This window comes from Stegostoma tigrinum, chromosome 35, assembly GCF_030684315.1.
Source record: "Stegostoma tigrinum isolate sSteTig4 chromosome 35, sSteTig4.hap1, whole genome shotgun sequence".
NCBI classification, from domain to species: domain Eukaryota; kingdom Metazoa; phylum Chordata; class Chondrichthyes; order Orectolobiformes; family Stegostomatidae; genus Stegostoma; species Stegostoma tigrinum.
This window is the reverse complement of record NC_081388.1, coordinates 3,953,047-3,967,434: the sequence shown is the minus strand read 5'-3', so window position 1 is coordinate 3,967,434 and position 14,388 is coordinate 3,953,047. Positions and strand designations below refer to the sequence as shown.

The 14,388-nt window shown below is 43.2% G+C and overlaps 1 protein-coding gene across 13 annotated transcripts in view; it reads right to left on the bottom strand.

Annotated features, from left to right (window-relative positions):
* The window catches only part of pnpla6 (patatin-like phospholipase domain containing 6), a 170,928-nt gene that overhangs the window by 63,270 nt on the left and 93,270 nt on the right, over positions 1-14,388 (bottom strand). For all 13 annotated transcript variants that reach the window (XM_059639836.1, XM_059639834.1, XM_059639833.1 and 10 more), the window contains 5 exons: positions 12,725-12,848; positions 11,717-11,830; positions 6,798-6,873; positions 4,441-4,587; positions 276-339 (listed from right to left, as the gene is read on the bottom strand). In XM_059639836.1, the coding sequence (XP_059495819.1) occupies positions 276-339; positions 4,441-4,587; positions 6,798-6,873; positions 11,717-11,830; positions 12,725-12,848 (525 nt within the window). The remainder of the gene's footprint in view (positions 1-275; positions 340-4,440; positions 4,588-6,797; positions 6,874-11,716; positions 11,831-12,724; positions 12,849-14,388) is intronic.

Here is a 14,388-nt window from a genome sequence, read left to right as displayed (position 1 = left end):
CTAAATCCCCACTGGTAAACAAACATCTGATCGATCTTTGAGAAATCAGCTCAGATTTGATTGAAGCATGTAACTAAATTAGGGTTAAAGTTATATCAGGAAATGTTGGCTATTAACAACCTATCAAAGCAATACCTCTAGTAAATCATCTGTCCCAAAAATCACATCTCACCAGATAGCAACCAAATCCTAGTTCCAAACTGCAATTTTGGGAGAAAACATTCTTAGATACTATACAGTACTACATTATTGATATTCTTACACAGCACTCTTACCTGTCCAGTGCTGATGCACCCAGACGCTGCCTAATAATATCACTGGTCAACAGCAGAGTGGGCCCTAGCAAGTTACAAAGACAGCCAGAGTTATTGTCATTATCAACATGCACACTTAAGCAGTCAAAGCAATTCACTGGCCAGACAGCATATCAGCAGATGATACAGGGCTCTTAAAAATATACCCCAATTACCAATCCCTTCCTTGATCCTGACAGCAGGCCCAATCCTAACAAGATAAATTGCTTAGAAAATGTTTCTGCATCAAAGCAAAAAGCAAATCAGAGAAGTCCCAGCCTCATTCAGGAGGTGTGAAGCGATCACTGCTGAGGGAATACTGTATATATGGGCATTGGGTGACAACAATTTGACATGACTGTGATGCCCCATGTAGTTCAATAGTGTGCTGGCACTGAACTCTTGTGCATTCCAGTCATTGCTTGACTGTGGTACTAAAGGTAAGCTGGACTCCAGGAAAGCAAGAACATGGAGAGGAAAGAAAAAATGGGGATTAGAATAATGGAATAAAGAAAGGAAAGCCTCTGGAAAACGATACTTGGTTTGAGGTATCATTAATATTGATTTCTCTATAACCCAATGTGAGGTGTTTGAATCACAGGACATTTGACATGTTTGTTCAAATGCAGTAGGGGACAGGTTATCAGTTGGGTTTTTAAACCTGCCATTACTTTAACACAATTGGCTTAGAACTGGCTTTGTATATTTGGAGCTGCCAGTTTCTTCACAATCTTCACTGCTGCCCACTTGGTGAAGGTAGATTGAGGATTAATTTATTTGTGGTGAGGGATTGACACTGTTCGTTGCAACAAAGAACAAGAGTCTAGAGAACTTGTATTGTTTGGCTAATGTCAGGATTCAGGACATCTGTTCAGCGTTGGAGTCGTGCTTACATTGGGAGGGGGAGGATCCAGTCACTATGGTCCTTTTCGGTCCTGATGACAGAACAAGGAAAGCAGTTCTGCAATAAAGAGAATGAGGAGCTAAGCATCACATTAAGTAGAACTTAAAAAAGGTCATTATCTCTGCACTATTATTTATGCCATATCCAAATTGGCATAAGGCAAATAAGATCAGAGATATGAACGGGTGACTCAAAACTGGTGTGGTAGAAGTGAGTTCTAGTTGAGGGGGCAATGGCACCAGTTCTGGGGAAAATGGGGTCTGCATGATGGGGACGGTCTCCACCCAAACTATCCTGGGGCCAGTGTTCTAACAAGCACTAGGGAGCAGAGATGGTTTTAAACTCAAGTGGGGAAACGGGTCAAATTTGTGAAGAAGTGCTGATTCAAAGAGTAGAGACAAGGCAAAAGAGAAAAAAAAATTAGACTGGGAAATGACAAAATCTGTGACACAAAGGAATGCAGAGTACAAATCTAAGTGAATCAACTGAGAGGGCTAGAGGCTGCAAAAATAATAAAAGGATAAAACTGAAGACTCTGTACCTGAATGCATATAGCATCAAAACAAAAACAGATCACAGCAGAAATAATATTCTCAGAGTTTTAGTGGAGAAAGACGCTACTTGGTCTGTCACGTTTAGTCTGGATCTGAGCATTTTGGCCTTAGTGCTAATCCCATCTTTTCCCTACAATCCTGCACATTGTTTAAATAGGAATGATCATCCAATGCCTTTTTGAATCCAGGCACTGAATGCCAGACCCAAACTACCCACTGTGTGAAAAACACTTTTTCTTACTTCAATTGCTTTTGCAAATCATTTTAAAACTGTGCCTTCTGATTCGTGATTTGTTTATAATAGGAACAGATTCTCGCTATTCACTCTGTCCAGCCTCATGATTTTGAGAAGTCCAATCAAAGCACCTGCTCATCTTCTCTTCTTCAAGAAAGACATCCTGAATATCTTCAATCTTTTCATCATAACTGAAGCTTCTCATCTCTGGAATCATTCTCTCCAAGGAAATCAGCTCAATTGCTTCAATTTACCTTCATAACTTGCACACTGAATGCATTCAAATCTTTAAGATGTAGCACTCAGAACTGTACACAATACTTCAGCTGAGGACCAACCAGTGTCTTATATAACTCTCAAACTCCTTTTACATGCCTTTGTACTTGATGCTATTAATAAAGCCTAGAATATCATATTCTTGATTAACAGCTCTCTTCTTGTCCTGCCACCTTTACTGACCTATGCACTTATATACCAGTCTCTGTACCTGAACACGCCTTACAATAGCCGCCTTTAAATTATACTGGTCTCTACATGTACTTTGTACCAAAGTGCATCACCTCTCAATTCTCTGATTTGAACTTCATTTGTCACCCATCTGCCTGTCAATGTCCTTGTGAAGTTCTAAACTGTCCTCCTCATAGTTCACAATACTCCCACTGTTTGCATTGTCTGCAAATTTTGAAATTGTTCCCTCCACAGTGAGATTATGTATAAAGTTCCACTACTGACTCTCAGGGAATTCTACTGCAAACCTTTGTCCAGCTCAGAACTGGTCCATTAACAGTACTTTTCCAAGTCCTCAGCCAATTTTGTAACCATCTTGTTACTTTCCTTTTTATTCAATGAGCTACAACTTTTCTGAAATCTGTTGTGATATATGTGGACTGCGATGCAGTGACACACATCAACAGTATTTCGCTCAATGCCATTAGCTCTTCGGAAAACTCCAAATAATTATATTTGGTTCTCCATTAGACAATCCAGGCTTGGTATTCTGAATTAATCCATAGTTTTCTACATGATTATTAACTTTGTCCTGATTAATTATTTCTAGAAATATTCCTACCAAAGTTAAATTGACTGGTTTTTAAATTGCTGAGCTTATCCTTTAACCTTTTGTTTTTGAACAGGGTGTAATACTTACAATTCCACAGTCCTCTGAAATCACCCCTAAATAGCCGAGAGATGGCTGTAGGGTGACAAATTGGGAGCCAAATATTGAAGGGTACAGCACATATAGAAAAGACCAAAGGCAGAAAGTTGGCTCTCAATTAATCATGGTATTAACACAAGAGGAGGTGGCCTAAGTTCAGGAAACCAGGATGTAAAAGTGGTATAGTTAGAGATGAGAAATGATAAAAGCAAGACCACATTTGGAGTACTGAAATAGAACACAGAACATTACAGCGCAGTACAAGCCCTTTGGCCCTTGAAGAGCACTGATGGTTCAGAAGGTACACCAGATTAATACTTAGAATGGGTGAGATGTGTTAAGCGGGAGTGTTAGACAGGTTAGACTTGTAGCCACAGGAGTTTATAAGAGTTAGAGCAAGAGACGAATCGATTCAGGTGTTTAAAAGATCTTCACAATGGAGAATGACTGTTCTTGGTTGGGTGCATTCGGAACAGAGGTTTCCTCTTGTGGGTGAATCTCGAAATAGGGATCGCTTATTCAAGACAGATGGAGGTATCAGGTTTTCTCTCAGAGGGTCAAAGGTCTTTGGAACTCTATTCCTAAAAAGATGGTAGAAGCAGAATCTTTGAATTGCTTTTTTCAGGCAGATGTGAATAGATTCTCAATAAAGCAAGGGGGCGAGAGGTTGTAGGGGGTAGGTGGGAATGTGGAATGGTCAGATCAGCCATGGTCTCACTGAATGGCAGAGAACGCTCAAGGGGCCAATGGCCTGCTCGTGACTCACATCGACCAGCTGCTGAGCACATGGTGCTCGAGCATCTCCTTAACTGGTGAGGCAGAGTTCTTTGGTGACTCCCTCCAGCCAACAATCTCATCTTTGCTTAAGAGGGCATCTGACTGTCAGGAGAATGAAAGCCCTTTATGCCCAGAGAACGATCAGCTTGTTGCCCGAAAGTTAGCTCTTCCCAAGTTCTTGATATGGAAAACTGGATGAGATTCAGTGAAACCATGGTTAAACCTAAACTGCATCATGAATAAACTTTCAGCATTTCTCGAATGTGATGGTATTCTTGCAACAACAAGAGTTTCGGAGGTCAATGCTCAGACTAAACCCGAGGCTTTTACAATTCAAGGTCAGCGAGATCAGGTAAATGCTGACAAAGTTCCTCACTTCTGAGGCCACCGGATCTGAAACGTTAACTCTGATCTTTTTCTTCACAGATGCTGCCAGACTTTGAGCTTTTCCAGCAACTTCTGTTTTTGTTCCTGATTTACAGTGTCTTCAATTCTTAAGACCCGGTAAATAGCTCACTAACCAATAGCATTGAGTGCATGAGTCAGCTCCATGGTGAAGGCAGCAATTGGTACTTCGTCACAGACTGGAAGCACAGCCACAGTGGATAGGTTACTGGTTGGGTTTGTTACATCGGCACTGCTAGCTGTCGAGAGTCCGATACCAGAGCCTGGAAGAATCAAGACACACAAAAACGAGCTCAATAAATCACCACTAAGATTAATACGTACAGAATAGAAAGAAAAACAAGTGTGGGAGGAATCTCGATTTCACAGGGAAGATGTATTGTAACAACATGATATCCAGCTAATAAAATGTGAGGCTGGATGAACACAGCAGGCCAAGCAGCATCTCAGGAGCACAAAAGCTGATGTTTCGGGCCTAGACCCTTCATCAGCAAGGGGGATGGGGTGAGGGTTCTGGAATAAATAGGGAGAGAGGGGGAGGCGGACCGAAGATGGAGAGAAAAGAAGATAGGTGGGGAGGAGAGTACAGGTGGGGAGGTAGGGAGGGGATAGGTCAGTCCAGGGAAGACGGACAGGTCAAGGAGGTGGGATGAAGTTAATAGGTAGGAGATGGAGGTGCGGCTTGGGGTGGGAGGAAGGGATGGGTGAGAGGAAGAACAGGTTAGGGAGGCAGAGACAGGTTGGACTGGTTTTGGGATGCAGTGGGTGGAGGGGAAGAGCTGGGCTGGTTGTGTGGTGCAGTGGGGGGAGGGGACGAACTGGGCTGGTTTTGGGATGCGGTGGGGGAAGGGGAGATTTTGAAGCTGGTGAAGTCCACATTGATACCAATGGGCTGCAGGGTTCCCAAGCGGAATATGAGTTGCTGTTCCTGCAACCTTTGTGCTCCTAAGATGCTGCTGGGCCTGCTGTGTTCATCCAGCCTCACATTTTATTATCTTGGATTCTCCAGCATCTGCAGTTCCCATTATCAATGATATCCAGCTAGACATTTGGTTACACCCACTCTGATTGTCAACTCTTCACAACAGGAAGAAAGCCTGATGATTCGACTCAATTCCTAAAATCTCTTCAAGTTACAATTTTACATCCACGTCATGTTGCTTAGTAAGCCCAGAGAAACTTAGGTCTTGGAACGAATAGAGTGGTGCATTATTCTGAAATAAGACACAGTGTTAAGTGGTGATAGCCCGATACGAGTAAGGATAAAGGCCATCATCTGAGTAAGGGGTCACCCATTTAAAAAAAAGAGATGAGGAAGAATCTCTTCTCTCAGAGATCAGTGAATCTATGAAATTTTTTTTACAGCAGAGGGCTGTGAGGCTGGTTCTTTAAGCACAGGTATATTCAAAGCTGAGATAGACAGATTTTTAATCATTAAGGGAATCAAGGGTTATGGGGATTAGACAGAAAAGTAGAGTTGAGGATTATTAGATCAGTCATGACCTCATTGAATGGCAGAGTACATTAGATGGTATGAATGGCTTACTTCTACGTTTTATGGGTTTATGGAAGACTTGGGCAATAACTACAGCTTGTTCTGGAAATGCTGTGCTTAAGATAATCTGCCCATTTAAGATTGTAAAATCTTAACACTGAAGCTCAGGAGACATCTGATCACTGCATGTGAGCTGTCTCCTGTCGGAATAGAGATTCGCTTGTGGGACCTGGGGGTCAATGGCATGGCCAGCATTTATTGCCAATCCCTAGCCACCCTCAAGAAAGTGGCGATTAGGAAAGGGCAATGTGCTGGCTTAATCAGCAATATTCACACCCATGAACACATGAGAAAAACTGCTGCAGCACCTGTGGTGTAGAGACACCCAAAGAGAACTATCTGGGAAGGAGTTCCAGGACTTTAACTCATTGACAATGAAGGTACAGTGGCATTGTTCTAGGTCGGCAGGTTGCATGACATGGAGGAGAACTTCTAAGTGGTAGTACTCCTCGGTATTAGCTGTTTGCTCTCTTTCCAGGTGGTAGACACCCCCCAGGTTTGTAAGAACGTTGACAGACCCACAGATGGATTTACCAGAGGCCCACCTCTATTCCACACAGAAGACATTATTATTCTAGAGTCCCTAGGCATAACTGTATAACTATATTTCAATTATCTGTTGCAGGTCTACATTTTATTCCAACTGTCCCAATTGGCAGGACTTTGCACATTCAATCGTTTGTGTGCAGGCAGACCGAGCATCTGAAGACACCAATACATCACAGCACAAAAGACAAAGTACTGCTGACTGTGCTGGAAAGGAGCATGTTTAACATCAGCTATACCTGCTGGCTCTCAGCAGGGATCAGACAGACATACTGCACCTGCTCTTACATTTCCAGGCGGTTGCTGAGTGGGAGGAGGATATGAGCATTTGAAGTCTGACTCAGTTCAGAATCCTATGGCTAAGTGTCCTACCTGGAAATGTCCCGTGCACCTGCTGCAGGTTACCCAGGATCTTCTGACCCAGAAGGTGAATCAACCGAGTGACTACCTATAATGCATAAACAATTTGACAAAATAGTGAAAAAGCACTACCATCAAAACATAAACATATGATTTGGCAGGATATCCTTGAACCTGATTCACCTTTTTATATGACTGTGATTGATCTGATAGCTACCTTAAATCCACATTCCTGCCTACTCTTGATAACCTCTGACTGTCTTGTTAGACTAAAATCTACCTATGTTAGCCTTAGAATTATTCAATTAACCTGTTCTGCTGCACCCTGGGGAGGAGAGTTCCAAAGATTCATGATCCTTAGGAAACAATATTCACCGACATCTTACTGGGACTAGTTTAGTTTGGGATTATGATCAGCATAGACTGGTTGGACTGAAGGGCCTTGTTTCCATGCTGTATGGCTTTAACACTCTTAAATGGGAGGCCCCTTATTTTAAACTATGTCTCTTGTTCTCATCCCCTTTAACAAGGGGAGACATCCTTTCTCAGCATCTACTCTGATAAGTCCAACCGGAATTTTGAAGGCTTCAATGAGAGCATCACTCATTCTTCTAAACTCCAACAGGTACAGGTCCAGCCTGTTCAAAATTTCCTCATAAGATAACCTCTACCATTGCCAAAAATCAGTTGAATGAATGCTCTCCAAGGTGTTTTGATCACATAGAACATACAACAGTACAGCACTGTACAAACCCGCCGGCCCATGATGTTGTACCGAACTTTTACCCTAATCCTAAGGTCTGGATGTGAGTTTGCTCGCTGAGCTGGAAGGTTAGTTTTTAGACGTTTCGTCACCATTCCAGGTAACATTATCAGTGAGCCTCCGACGAAGCACTGGTGTTATGTCCCGCTTTCTATTTATCTGGTTAGATTTCCTTGGGTTGGTGATGTCATTTCCTGTTCTTTTTCTCAGGGGATGGTAGATTGATTTGGACCCAACGTGTTTGTTGATGGAGTTCCGGTTGGAATGCCATGCTTCTAGGAATTCTCGTGCGTCTCTCTGTTTGGCTTGTCCTAGGATGGATGTGTTGTCTCAATCAAAGTGGTGTCCTTCCTCATCTGTATGTAAGGATACGAGTGATAGTGGGTCATGTCGTTTTGTGGCTATGATGTTCGTGTATCCTGGTGGCTAGCTTTTTGCCTGTTTGGCACAGTTCTTGCAAGGTATTTTGTAGATGACGTTCGTTTTGCTTGTTGTCTGTATAGGGTCTTTTAAGTTCATTAGCTGCTGTTATAGTGTGTTGGTGGGTTTGTGGGCTACCCTGATGCCAAGAGGTCCGAGTAGTCTGGCAGTCATTTCGGAAATGTCTTTGATGTAGGGGAGAGTGGTTATGGTTTCTGGGCCCGTTTTGTCTGTTTGTTTGGGTTTGTTGCTGAGAAATCGGCGGACTGTGTTCATAGGGTACCCATTCTTTTTGAATACGCTGTATAGGTGATTTTCCTCTGCTCTGCGTAGTTCCTTTGTGCTGCAGTGTGTGGTGGCTCGTTGGAATAATGTTCTAATGCAGCTTCGTTTGTGGGTGTTGGGATGGTTGCTCCTGTAGTTCAGTATTTGGTCCGTATGTGTTGTTTTCCTGTAGACACTGGTTTGAAGTTCCCCAAAAGGAGGAAAACAACAACATTCTGCCATTCCTAGATGTCACAGTAGAGCGAACAGCCAATGGGGAACTTCAAACCAGTGTCTACAGGAAAACAACACATACGGACCAAATACTGAACTACAGGAGCAACCATCCCAACACCCACAAACGAAGCTGCATTAGAACATTATTCCAACGAGCCACCACACACTGCAGCACAGAGGAACTACGCAGAGCAGAGGAAAATCACCTATATAGCATATTCAAAAAGAATGGGTACCCAATGAACACAGTCCGCCGATTCCTCAGCAACAAACCCAAACAAACAGACAAAACGGGCTCAGAAACCATAACCACTCTCCCCTACATCAAAGACATTTCCGAAATGACTGCCAGACTACTCGGACCCCTTGGCATCAGGGTAGCCCACAAACCCACCAACACACTAAAACAGCAGCTAATGAACTTAAAAGACCCTATACAGACAACAAATAAAACGAACGTCATCTACAAAATACCTTGCAAGAACTGTGACAAACACTACATTGGACAAACAGGCAGAAAGCTAGCCACCAGGATACATGAACATCAACTAGCCACAAAACGACATGACCCACTATCACTCGTATCCTTACATACAGATAAGGAAGGACACCACTTTGATTGGGACAACACATCCATCCGAGGACAAGCCAAACAGAGACACGCACGTGAATTCCTAGAAGCGTGGCATTGCAACCGGAACTCCATCAACAAACATGTTGAGCTGGAGCCAATCTACCATCCCCTGAGAAAAGGAGCAGGGAATGACATCACCGACCCAAGGAAACCTAAACAGATAAATAGAAAGTGGGACATAACAACAGCGCTTCGTCAGAGGCTCACTGATGATGTTACCTAGAATGGTGACGAAACATCTGAAAACGAACCTTCCAGCTCAGCGAGCAAACTCACATCCAGAACCTCAACCTGAGTAACAAATCTTCTCAAAACTCGCTAGCACCTAAGGTGTATTTCACCACCACCCCTACCCTTATACTAACATCCATATGCCTATTTACATCCTTTCTTGAACAAGGGGGTCAAAGCTGTACACAGTACCCCAGATGTGGCCTCACAACACAACTGCAACAAAATATCCCTACATTATATTCCCTTCACCTTTCAACAAATGGCAACATGTTATTTGCCTTCCTATTCACAGATGGTACACATTTATATGTAAGTGATAATAGATTCCCAAGTGTGACAGAAGAGATTCAAATCAAGTTACAAAAAACAAAATACTGTGGTTGCTAGAGATTCTGAAATAAAAGCAGAAAGGGCTAGAGAAACTCAGCAAGTCTAAATGGTACAATTAAAACATTTAAAAGGCATCTGGCTGGGTACATGAATAGGAAGGGTTTAGGGGGAATATGGGCCAAATGCTGGCAAATAGGGCTAGATTAATTTAGAATATCTGGTCGGCATGGATTAGTTGGACCCAAGGATCAGTTTTCGTGCTGTGCAACTGTATGACTCTATGAGTCTATGTCTTGCGCCTTGATCTCATGTATGGACTGAAAAATACCTTGGAATTATCCATGGACTTGGCTAACTGGAAACAACCTTACTCTCCAATGGAACTTCGCTGGTGAAAAATAATGAGAAGTCAGAACTCCCTTTCATCTCACTGCAGACCCAGCATTTGAATATGAACCAGCATTTGAGACAGGCGTCTAGACTGTGTCAGACAAAATGTTGAGAGCTCCGAAAAGTAATATCACTGCACAACAGCCCCACCAGCAAATCCTGAGTTTATCAACTTGAGAGGGACTTCAGCACAAAGGCAAAATGGCTCATTTAATACAATCACAGCATGTTTCAGGAACGCAGAGAACAAAAACTGACACCTTTCTTATAAAGGGATCAAATGCTTCTGTTTTGTGGAATTATCAAATGGAAGTTGGGCTGTTGGAACAGGAAGTAACAGGAGAGTTTTGCAACTTAAAAGTAAGTGTTAGATTTTGTGGAACTGAGCAATAGAACATTGCTTTTTGAAGCAAGGAGGATGAGACTAAGTGGCACAAAGTATGTTTCGAGTCAAGGAAATTCTGCCTGACAACAGACCTCTGATTGGTTGAGATGCAAAGTGTTAAAAAGCTGTAACTGCCAGTGTAGCTGCAGAGGAGAAAAGTATCCAGAGCCTGCAGATGGAGTGCATTGCGCTCTCTCTCTCTCTCTTCCTGTTCAGGGTAAAAGATACAGGCTTAAATTAAGTAACTGTAAAACAGAGTCCACCTGATCAACTGAAAAATTAAAGAATAACCTCCAAAAACAAGATAATGGAGTAGACTGTTAAATGTTTTTCTTTTTTTGAGGGTCTCCCACCCGGTGTTCTGTCTAATTTTCTCACGGGCTGCGCAGACCTCGAGGTCAATGAATGGCAGGAGCTTCCAGAAGTCAATGCTGCGATTGGCGCGCTGATGCTAATTGCTGTGATGGAACCTTGGAGCTTTGAGCAAACACTGTTTGGGAGTGGAATAAATTCCCCAAGTATGGTGTTGCACTTTCCAACATACTTTATACTAAACTTAGTTCTTTTTGCAGCTTTAAACAGAAATGGAGTAAAATCCATGTAATAGGTTTCTCTGAGTAGAATGAAATCCAGCCGACTCCATTTCAATTGCTTCACAGGTCCACAAAGCAACAAGTGCCAGTGACAACCACTGTTATCAGGAGGTACCCCGGTGGCGTTTTTCATCACGTTGTGAAAAGGAATCAGCCTGCACTTAACTCCTCGGTGAGGAGGAGCAGCCAGATAAATTCATCCAGGGTTCCTTCAACAGTACATTCCAAACACACGACGACTACGATCATCTATAAGGGCAAGGGCTGCAGGTAAATGGAAACATCATGTTCCTCTCCAAGACATGGAGTCCCCCCGGAGTTGGAAACATGTCGCTGTTCCTTTGCTGTCATTGGGTTAAAATCTGGAACTTCCTTTCTAATAGCACTGTGCGACAGCAGCAGTCAAGAAGTCAGCTCACCAACACCTTCTCTATGGCAATTAGGGAGGGGCTATAAATGCTGGCCTAGCTGGTGATACCTATATCCTGTAAACAAATTAAAAATATCTACCCTCTGGCTACGTTCTGGATTATTTTACCACTATTTTAAAATAGCACTTCAAGTAGCCACACACAGGTGAGCTGAGAGAATATTTAGCAATCTCCTAAATGGAGCGAGATGGGATGCATACTTCGAAGCATCACATCAGCAGAGAAGGCCAATCTGGGCTTGGCAACCAACCTGAGGATATCTTCTCTTGATATTATTCAGTGTTCCTTCGGGTAACTTGGCCAGTTCAGAGTCACGAACGGCATGCATTGTAGTGGCGCGGGGCTGGTGAGTTAGGGCTTCAACCTGAAATGGAAAGAGAAATAAAACTAAAAAGGTAAGGCAAGTTACAAAAGGATGGAAAATGAGAGGCAAGGAACAGACTATCCACCCACCTAGTTTGTCACAGTACAATGCAATTGCCTCATGAGTCACACTTCAGAACATTAATGTTAATGGTTTCACTGGGGTTTTGACAGTCTGAGTGTTACGTCAGTCCAGATACAAGTGGTTTGTTTAAACCAAATAGACTTGGCAAAATGATGTTCAGACCATCATCCAGTAGTGTGGGTGAAGGAAATATGAATGGTTTTGTACCAGCTAGCCCACAATGAAGAGACATTTGTCCTTATTAATTGGTCATTCACTTTACTTCTCAAGGGCTAATATATTGCCCATGAAATTCAAACCTCATCCAAACTTGTTTCTTTCATTAATAACTCATAGAATTTTCTAGCCAATTTATATTCAAGAGGCAGCCGAGCGTTCTTCCTGGTCAGGATCAACGTGCGAACAGGAGGCTGGGGCTGAGTGCTGTGATAGGGTTTCAACTGCTTCAGTTAGAAGTGCCCTCAATCGACTGCTCTCACATGGATCTGGTGACACACGCGCACAGGGCAGAAAGTGAATGGATGGGACGAAGACAACAAAACTCATGCTGGAGATATTCTGTCAGCCACTGAACACTGACTCAAGCAGAAGTCAGTCCATTTGTTCATTATACTGCCAGGGGTGCTAAGAAGCAAATGATTATTTATTAAATGAATCAGATTTTGGCAATCCTGGTTCACATGGCCACTTTTTCTTTAAAGGAACAAACCAAGATCATCTGACTACCGTAGTTACGGCTGGTATTTTCACTCCCCTCAGCAAACAAGAATGCAAACAATCTTTTAACAGCATGGGAAGGGAACTAATTACCACTCCAATCAGATCTCCACGTCCATATTCTCCTACAAGTTCTTTCTTGCCGTTAGCCTTGCGGATCACAGACCTCAGTCGCCCATTCAGGACAATATAGGTACAGTCTGATCGGTCAGCCTGCCTGCAAATTGAAACAAAGATGCTAGAGAGAATCAGACAGCTAGAGGGCCACCAGGCAGCCAGTGAGCGCAAAGGTAGCTTCATCTGATTAACCAGGAATGTGGAAAGAACACCGATGGCTGTTGTTCACACTCGCAGAATGAAATCTGTCAAACTTCCGCACAGAGACAGGTATAACGCCATGATCACTACAAACAATATGCTGTAACCTCTCGCTAATAATCTCCAATGATTGTCTTCTGCAAGTGAAAGGTAGCTTTTTAAAATCAGTAACTCTCAAATAAATGGGGTCTGCAGACTTAGGGAAGTGCAGTGAGACTTTCAAAGGAGGCCACAAAAGAACGCTACACCGTCCACGGCTGTGGTAACACCCTTTTGAGTGCACGACTAAAAATACTTCTGATCATCCGGACCTGGAATAAAGCTGTGGTCCCACTTACTTGCAGTGTCCCAGTGCAAGAAATGCTGCATAACAGACAGTGTATTAGTGATGTTCCAGCACAGACAAATTGGTAAACTGCAAAGGAGGCAGTAAAGAAAACCTCGAGTCACTCAGGATCTGTGAAGTGCGTTGGTGGGAGATGATCAGGGTTGAAGAGCCCGGTGGGTGGGGGTGGGGGGGGAGTGCAAGGAATGACCAGTGCTCCCAATATGCCTTTCTGAAGAAGGGTCTAGGCCCAAAGGTCAGCCTTCCTGCTCCTCTGATGCTGCTTGGCCTGCTGTGTTCATCCAGCTCTACACCTTGTTATCTCAGATTCTCCAGCATCTGCAGTTCCTGCTATCTGTGAAACAATTTTAACCCCACTGCGAAGCCTCTTCTAAGGATGCCTACCCTGAAGAAGTTACCATCCTCCCTCCGGAATAACCTCAGTGGATCTCTCTCCCACTGCAACTCTCTTGTAATCTCTTCGGCCTTGAAACTGCTCGACCTAAAGCAAACCAGGTACTACAGCCACAATGCCTTTCTTAATACCTGCCTACGGAACAAGATCGTCCCCATTGGACTACAGTGCACATTCAGGGCTTGCCAATTTGGCCCCAACCGTGACAATATCTATATTCAGAACACTAAGATCCTTCAGAAGCGTTTCTCCCATATCTGAAGAAGGGTCTAGGCCCGAAACGTCAGCCTTCCTGCTCCTCTGATGCTGCTTGGCCTGCTGTGTTCATCCAGCTCTACACCTTGTTATCTCAGATCCTCCAGCATCTGCGGTTCCTACTATCTCTCCCAATAAGCCCTATTGTTTGAGAACCACACACAGTTTTAAATCACTAAATTGGCCCCATAACAATGGATGAATTCAACAGTCACTGTCTCTAACAGTTATTCTGGGGCCTTAATTCACAGATGGCTGAATGGAAGGAGAAAAACTGATGACACAGCAACCAGATTATATTCCTGCAGAGAAAACTGAACAAATTACAGAATTGTTACGGTGCAGGAGACAAGCATTCAGTCCATTGTGCCTGCACCAATTCCCTGAGCATTTTAACTGAGTGCTACTCCACCACCTTTTTCCTCAAACTCTTCACTTTGATAT